Consider the following 7,752-nt stretch of genomic DNA (forward strand, 5'->3'; position numbering starts at 1 on the left):
ATGCTTCTCTAAATAATTGTCGTACCTAAGAAGACATGCATGTTCTACATTAGCACATGGTCCTTATTTGTTAACCCAGACTGTGCAAAGTTATATGGAGTTGCCTTTATAATATACAAGCGCATACGGTTCTACATGAGGACTTCGATAAGTGACCGATTGTTGAATCAAGAAAAATTGATACGTTGGAGATAAATCTAGGGAAAAGATATGAACATCTGTCTCCACAACGGTTCTATCTAATGAACGTGTCAATTTATATGTCGACGCGTGTATGTTATTTATCCTTATGAAAAAGTATTTATTGCGTTTGATGTAAAAGGAAAGTTTGATGGAAAGAACAAGGTTTCACAAACACACCGACTTCAAGAAGAAGAATGACAACAAGAAATGTGTTTGTCATGTGTGCGGAGATCCTGGTCATTAGGCACCAAGTTGCCCTAACCGTTATGACAAGCGTCAACATGGGAAAGGCGACAAGATCGCCAATGTTGGCATCGATGACACTCATATGAAGGATGTTGTGTACAATATACTTTGCACTATTCTCTCGGTATGTCGTTATCCTGATTGGTTGATTGACATGGGTGCTAATGTACATGTATGTACTGATATTTCCATGTTTTTATTCTTAGCAGGCCACAAGGACTACTTCTGTGCTGATGAGAAAAGGTACAAGTTCTTCTGTTCATGGTACTAGCACAGTCGATCTGAAGTTTACTGGAAGATCGTGCGGCTCAAGAACATGCATTATGTCCCCTCCGTTAATAAAATTCTTGTTAGCGGGTCTCTTCTATGTAGAGATGGCTACAAGCTTGTCTTCGATTCCAATAAACTTGTAATATCCAAGTATGAAACTTTTGTTTGTAAAGATGATGAATCAGGAGGCTTGTTCCGACTATCATTGTTATATGTTTGTAATAAAGTTGCGAATCATGTTTGCAACAATAGTGAATCAAATATGTGGCATTCATGCCTCTATCATGTTAATTTTGTTTGCATGACGCGGCTAACCAAGTTGAACTTAATCCCTAATTTCACCGTTGTCAACGGATCTAAATGTCATGTGTGTGTGCAAGCTAAGCAACCTCGTAAGTCTCATACAACTACGGAAACAAGAAATCTTGCACCATTAGAACTCTTACATTCAGATCTTTGTCAAATGAATGGTGTTTTGACAAAAGGTGGAAAGACATATTTCATAATGACAATTGATGACTCCACTATATACTACCATGTGTATCTTGTGATATCAAAAGATAAAGCTTTGAACTTTTTCCAAAACTATAAAGCTGAAGTGGAAAACTAACTTGATCGGAAAATGAAGAGGCTTAGGTCCGATCGTGGTCGAGAGTAATTTTCCAATGAATTTGATTCGTTTTGTGCGGAACATGGTATAATCCAAGAGATGATGCCTTCCTATTCACCTCAATCAAATGGTGTAGCCGATAGAAAGAGTCGTACTCTAACTGATTTTGTTAACGCCATATGAAACACATAGGGTCTCTCCAAGGCAAGGTGATGGGAGTCGATATTGACTACATGTCATATCCTAAACCGAGTTCCCACGAAGAAAAAAGAGATAACTCCATTCAAGGAATGGGAGAAGAAAAGGTGAAAAATCTCATACCTAGAACTTAGGGCTGCTTGGCGAAGTCAATATACCAATTCCAAAGAAGCGCGAGCTTGGACCAAAAACCGTGGATTCTGTTTACCTGGGCTATGATTTTAATAGCATTGGTTATAGATTCTCAATTGTAAAATTTGAGATATTATACGTGCATGTCAGTACAATCATGGAGTCGAAGGATGCGAGTTTCTTTGAAGATATCTTTCCCATGAAGGATATGGGTAGCCCGTCAAATCAGGAGTTGCCTACTTCATCGAGTCAGGATGTAGTCGCAATTTTTGAACCTACCATTTCTATGCAACATCTTGAAGATCATATGGAGGTAAATAGGAGACTCCTAAAAGGAGCAATAGACAGAGGAGTGCAAAGTCCTTTGATGATGATTTTCTTGTGTATCTCATAGATGACACTCCTAGTTCTATTTCAGGGGCCTATGCACCTGAAGATACTGACTACTGGAAGGAAGCGGTTCATTGTGAGATGGATTCCATCTTGGCAAATGAAACTTGAAAGATCATTGTTGGTCCTTATGGATGCGAACCTATAGGGTGCAAATGGGTATTCAAGAAGAAGCTTAGGCCTGATGGTACTATTGAGAAGTACAGGGCATGGCTCGTGGCCAAGGATTATACCCAAAATGAAGGCAAAGACTTCTTTTATACTTACTCAGCTGTCGCTCGACAGACCACTATTTGAGTACTACTTTCAGTGGCTGCCTCACATGATCTTCTCATTCATCAAATGGATGTTAAGATTGCTTTCCTAAATGGAGAGTTGGAGGAGGAAATTTAGATGGAACAACCAGATGGGTTTATAGTGGACGGCTCCCCGCGACTCGCTTCGCCCCACTGCACCACCACCAAGGGCCTCCGCACCATCCTACAGCAATCGACCGCCACACGCCCGTGGTCGAAGATCCTCACCGCCACTCGACAATGCCAGGCCAGCTCCTCCACCAGCACGCAGCAGCCACCCTCATCCAAGAGCACGAAGGGGACCGTCGACCGCGGCCCGCGCCACCCGATGGTTACCCAGAAGTCGCCACCACAAGCCTTCTTAAGGTGCCCCAGGTCCGCACCGCCACCAACGCCACCGCGTAGTTGCAACCTCCAAGGCAAGAACCACCTGACCACAACCCAGGCAAACCGCATCCCTCAGGCCCATGATGTAACACTGCCGCCACCCCCTGAACCACCATCCGCGCCACCAACACGGATCCCGCCACCGCCGCAGCACAAGTTCATGTCCACCGCCCAGGAGAGACCCAACCGGATCTCCACCGACCCCCTGTGCCGCCGGCCAACCCACAAGCCGTAGATCCAGCTAGATCTGGCCAACCAGAGGCTGACCAAAGCGCCGCCACCAGAGGGCATTGTTCCACAACCGCCGCACATAGCGGCCCACAACCTCCTGAAGACCCGGCAACATGCCGCTAGGTACCAAGACAGCCAAGCGCTCCCGCCCGGGGATCAACCACGTGCCCGCCCGAGCCCACAAAAGAGGGAGCAGGGCCACGCCGCCACCCACGCCGGTCGGGCTTTCCCCGTTGGCGCCTCGAGGTGACGACGGGGGAGGTTGGTCGGAGGGAGATGCGAGGGGGTGGCGCGCTAGGGTTTGTCCCCGATCGCCCGCGGGGACGATGCGGGGGGAGAGGGGAAATGAAATTTGGAAAAAAATCAATTTCAGTCCCCTGAATTGCCAAGTTATTACCATCTCATCGATTTCGAGGCAAAATTCAGGCGGAGTTCTTACTATTCATTGGTAAGCGATTCATGTGAAATTAATGCAGGACATTTCTGGAGCCAAACTTGGGCAGAGCCATGTATATTGAAGTACTTCAGCCAAGAAATGAAGGCATAATTTCCTTAGTTGACGCCATGGAGGACCCTGCGCCCCCGCTATAGTTTTTCTCAACCAACGAAAACTAGAACTAACACTGGTAGAAAAAGAGGCTTCCGTCCAGCCCCATAAGTCGCGAAACTGTAGGAACCGTGACTAATGATTTCTTTAGTCGCGGTTCGGCAGACGAACCGCGACCAAAGGCCTGGGCCAGGGCGCTCGGTGGCCAGCTGGTGCACGTGAGGGGCTTTAGTCGCGGTTGGCCAGGCCAACCGCGACTAAAGGTGCCCAAAGGCCTTTAGTCGCGGTTTGCCATGCCAACCGCGACTAAATCTCCTCCCCTATATATACCAGTTCAACTCACTCACTTAGCCATTTGGTGCCACTTCTCTTCACAAGCTTCACAAGGGGGTGTAGGTTTGCTTTTGGTTCCTCTTATGCACACAAGGTGTTTGATGAAATGCCCCAAGAGCGTGAAACAAATATGATATGAAGTGTTGGAGCCACACTTGAGGTTCCTCATTTATTTTTTCCTCCTCGATCGCGGTTAGCAACTTGAACCTTTCATGCATGTGTGTCATTGATAAAATATGCATGTGTGTTGTTCATTGTTTAATTTCTATTGTTTATAGCTAGTTAGTTTAACAAATGCATGATGGTTAATTATATATTTTATATTATAATAATGCAGATGAATCGGCAATGGATGTACGGTAACCGACTCTCCCGCGAGTTCACTACGGGTTTGAAAGATTTCCTCGTAGTGGCTAATGCGAACAAGCAGAAGGGTTTTGTTATCTGTCCATGTGTTGACTGTAAGAATCAGAAGGGTTACTCTTCCTCAAGAGAAGTTCACCTGCACCTGCTTCGGCACGGTTTCATGCCAAGCTATAATTGTTGGACCAAGCATGGAGAAAGAGGGGTTATAATGGAAGAAGATGAAGAAGGGGATGATTTCATGGATGAAAGCTATCTTGCTCATTTCGGTGATACTTTCATGGAGGATGCTGAAGGTGAAGGGGAAGGTGAAGGGGAAGGTGAAGGTGAAGAAGAGGCACGTGATGAGACCGTTGATGATCTTGGTCGGACCATTGCTGATGCACGGAGACGCTGCGAAACTGAAAAGGAGAGGGAGAATTTGGATCGCATGTTAGAGGATCACAGAAAGTCGTTGTACCCCGGATGCGATGATGGTCTGAAAAAGCTGGGCTGCACACTGGATTTGCTGAAATGGAAGGCACAGGCAGGTGTAGCTGACTCGGCATTTGAAAACTTGCTGAAAATGTTGAAGAATATGTTTCCAAAGAATAACGAGTTGCCCGCCAGTACGTACGAAGCAAAGAAGGTTGTCTGCCCTCTAGGTTTAGAGGTTCTGAAGATACATGCATGCATCAACGACTGCATCCTCTACCGCGGTGAATACGAGAATTTGAATGAATGCCCGGTATGCACTGCATTGCGTTATAAGATCAGAGGCGATGACCCTGGTGACGATGTTGAGGGCGAGAAACCCAGGAAGAGGGTTCCCGCCAAGGTGATGTGGTATGCTCCTATAATACCACGGTTGAAACGTCTGTTCAGGAACAAAGAGCATGCCAAGTTGTTGCGATGGCACAAAGAGGACCGTAAGTCGGACGGGGAGTTGAGACACACCGCAGATGGAACGCAATGGAGAAAGATCGACAGAGAGTTCAAAGATTTTGCAGCTGACGCAAGGAACATAAGATTTGGTCTAAGTACAGATGGCATGAATCCTTTTGGCGAGCAGAGCTCCAGCCATAGCACCTGGCCCGTGGCTCTATGCATCTACAACCTTCCTCCTTGGTTGTGCATGAAGCGGAAGTTCATTATGATGCCAGTGCTCATCCAAGGTCCGAAGCAACCCGGCAACGACATCGATGTGTACCTAAGGCCATTAGTTGATGAACTTTTACAGCTGTGGGGCAGACCTGGTGTCCGTGTGTGGGATGAGCACAAAGAAGAGGAATTTGACCTACGAGCGTTGCTTTTCGTAACCATCAACGATTGGCCTGCTCTTAGTAACCTTTCGGGACTGTCAAATAAGGGATACAATGCATGCACGCACTGCTTACATGAGACTGAAAGTGTACATTTGCCAAATTGTAAGAAGAACGTGTACCTTGGGCATCGTCGATTTCTTCCGAAAATTCATCCAGTAAGAAAGAAAGGCAAGCATTACAACGGCAAGGCAGATCACCGGCCGAAGCCTGCGGAACGCACTGGTGCTGAGGTATTTGATATGGTCAAGGATTTGAAAGTCATCTTTGGAAAGGGTCCTGGCGGACAATCAGTTCCGAAGGGAGCTGACGGGCACGCAGCCATGTGGAAGAAGAAATCTATATTCTGGGAGCTAGAATATTGGAAAGTCCTAGAAGTCCGCTCTGCAATCGACGTGATGCACGTTATGAAGAATATTTGCGTGAACCTCCTAAGCTTCTTGGGCGTGTATGGGAAGACAAATGATACAAAGGAAGCACGGCAGGACCAGCAACGTTTGAAAGACCCTGATGACCGGCATCCGGAATGGTTTCAAGGTCGTGCCAGCTACGCTGTGACCAAAGAAGAGAAGGTCATCTTTTTTGAATGCCTGAGCAGTATGAAGGTCCCGTCTGGATTCTCGTCCAATATAAAGGGAATAATAAACATGGCGGAGAAAAAGTTCCAAAACCTGAAGTCTCACGACTGCCACGTGATTATGACGCAATTGCTTCCGATTGCTTTGAGGGGGCTCCTGCCGGAAAATGTTCGAGTAGCCATTGTGAAGCTATGTGCATTCCTCAATGCAATCTCTCAGAAGGTAATCAATCCAGAAGTTCTACCACAGTTACAGAACGATGTGATCCAATGTCTTGTCAGTTTCGAGTTGGTGTTCCCGCCATCCTTCTTCAATATTATGACGCACCTCTTGGTTCACCTAGTCGAAGAGATTTTCATTCTCGGTCCTGTATTTCTACACAATTTGTTCCCCTTCGAGAGGTTCATGGGAGTATTAAAGAAATATGTTCGTAACCGTGCTAGGCCAGAAGGAAGCATCGCCAAGGGCTATGGAAATGAGGAGGTAATTGAGTTTTGTGTTGACTTTGTTCCTGACCTTAAGCCGATTGGTCTTCCTCGATCGCGGCACGAGGGGAGACTAAGTGGAAAAGGCACGATCGGAAGGAAATCAACGATATGTATGGACGGCCATTCTCTGACTGAAGCACACCACACTGTACTGACCAATTCCAGCTTGGTGGCTCCGTACTTTGAGAAACACAAGAATATTTTACGCTCGGACAACCCGGGGAAGCCTGAATCCTGGATTAGGAAGGCCCACATGGAGACTTTCGGCAGTTGGTTGAGAAAACATTTAATGAATGACAATGATGCTGTAGATCAGCTGTACATGTTGGCCAAGACACCATCTTCGACTATAACGACTTTCCAAGGGTACGAGATAAATGGGAATACATTTTACACGATCGCCCAAGATAAAAAGAGCACCAACCAAAACAGTGGTGTCCGCTTTGATGCAGCAACCGAGAATGGGCAAAAGGTCACATATTATGGTTACATAGAGGAGATATGGGAACTTGACTATGGACCCTCCTTTAAGGTCCCTTTGTTCCGGTGCAAATGGTTCAAGCTAACAGGAGGTGGGGTAAAGGTGGACCAGCAATACGGAATGACAATGGTGGATTTCAACAATCTTGGTTACCTTGACGAACCATTCGTCCTAGCGAAAGATGTCGCTCAGGTTTTCTATGTGAAGGACATGAGTAGCAAACCGAGGAAACGGAAAGATAAGAAAACGATCAGTACATCATGCGATGATCCAAAGCGCCACATTGTTCTTTCAGGGAAAAGAAACATCGTGGGAGTGGAGGACAAGACAGACATGTCAGAAGATTATAATATGTTTGCTGAAATTCCGCCCTTCAAAGTGAACACCGACCCAAGCATTAAGTTAAATGATGAGGATGCTCCATGGATACGGCACAATCGTAAGCAAGCAGGGACACAAGGGAAGAAATGATGTGTAATAATTTATTGTACCAAACTTTGTTGAATGGATCATGTGAATTATATTACCCGTGATGTGTTTGGTGTCCATTTTCGAATGATTCGAGATACCACTGATGATACATGAAATTTGGAGTGATTTAGTCATACTCCTGCCTAGGCGTATAATATGCATACTCGTAGTCTTCATAGCCGCCGTCGTCGTTGTACTGGTAGTCGTCGCCTTCTAAGTTGCCGCCGTCGTCGTCGCTGCTGTCGTC

General features: G+C 46.1%; 1 protein-coding gene across 1 annotated transcript; it reads left to right on the plus strand.

Moving 5' to 3' along the window:
• Positions 1 to 4,175: 4,175 nt before the first annotated feature.
• On the plus strand, positions 4,176 to 7,460 carry LOC123407325 (the record flags this gene model as incomplete). Its single annotated transcript, XM_045100433.1, has 3 exons — positions 4,176 to 5,864; positions 5,979 to 6,233; positions 6,486 to 7,460. Coding segments are annotated over exons 1-3 (2,919 nt in total), but the record flags the coding sequence as incomplete, so codon positions are not given.
• Positions 7,461 to 7,752: the final 292 nt, after the last annotated feature.

The sequence above is a fragment of the Hordeum vulgare genome, chromosome 7H, assembly GCF_904849725.1.
Source record: "Hordeum vulgare subsp. vulgare chromosome 7H, MorexV3_pseudomolecules_assembly, whole genome shotgun sequence".
NCBI classification, from domain to species: domain Eukaryota; kingdom Viridiplantae; phylum Streptophyta; class Magnoliopsida; order Poales; family Poaceae; genus Hordeum; species Hordeum vulgare.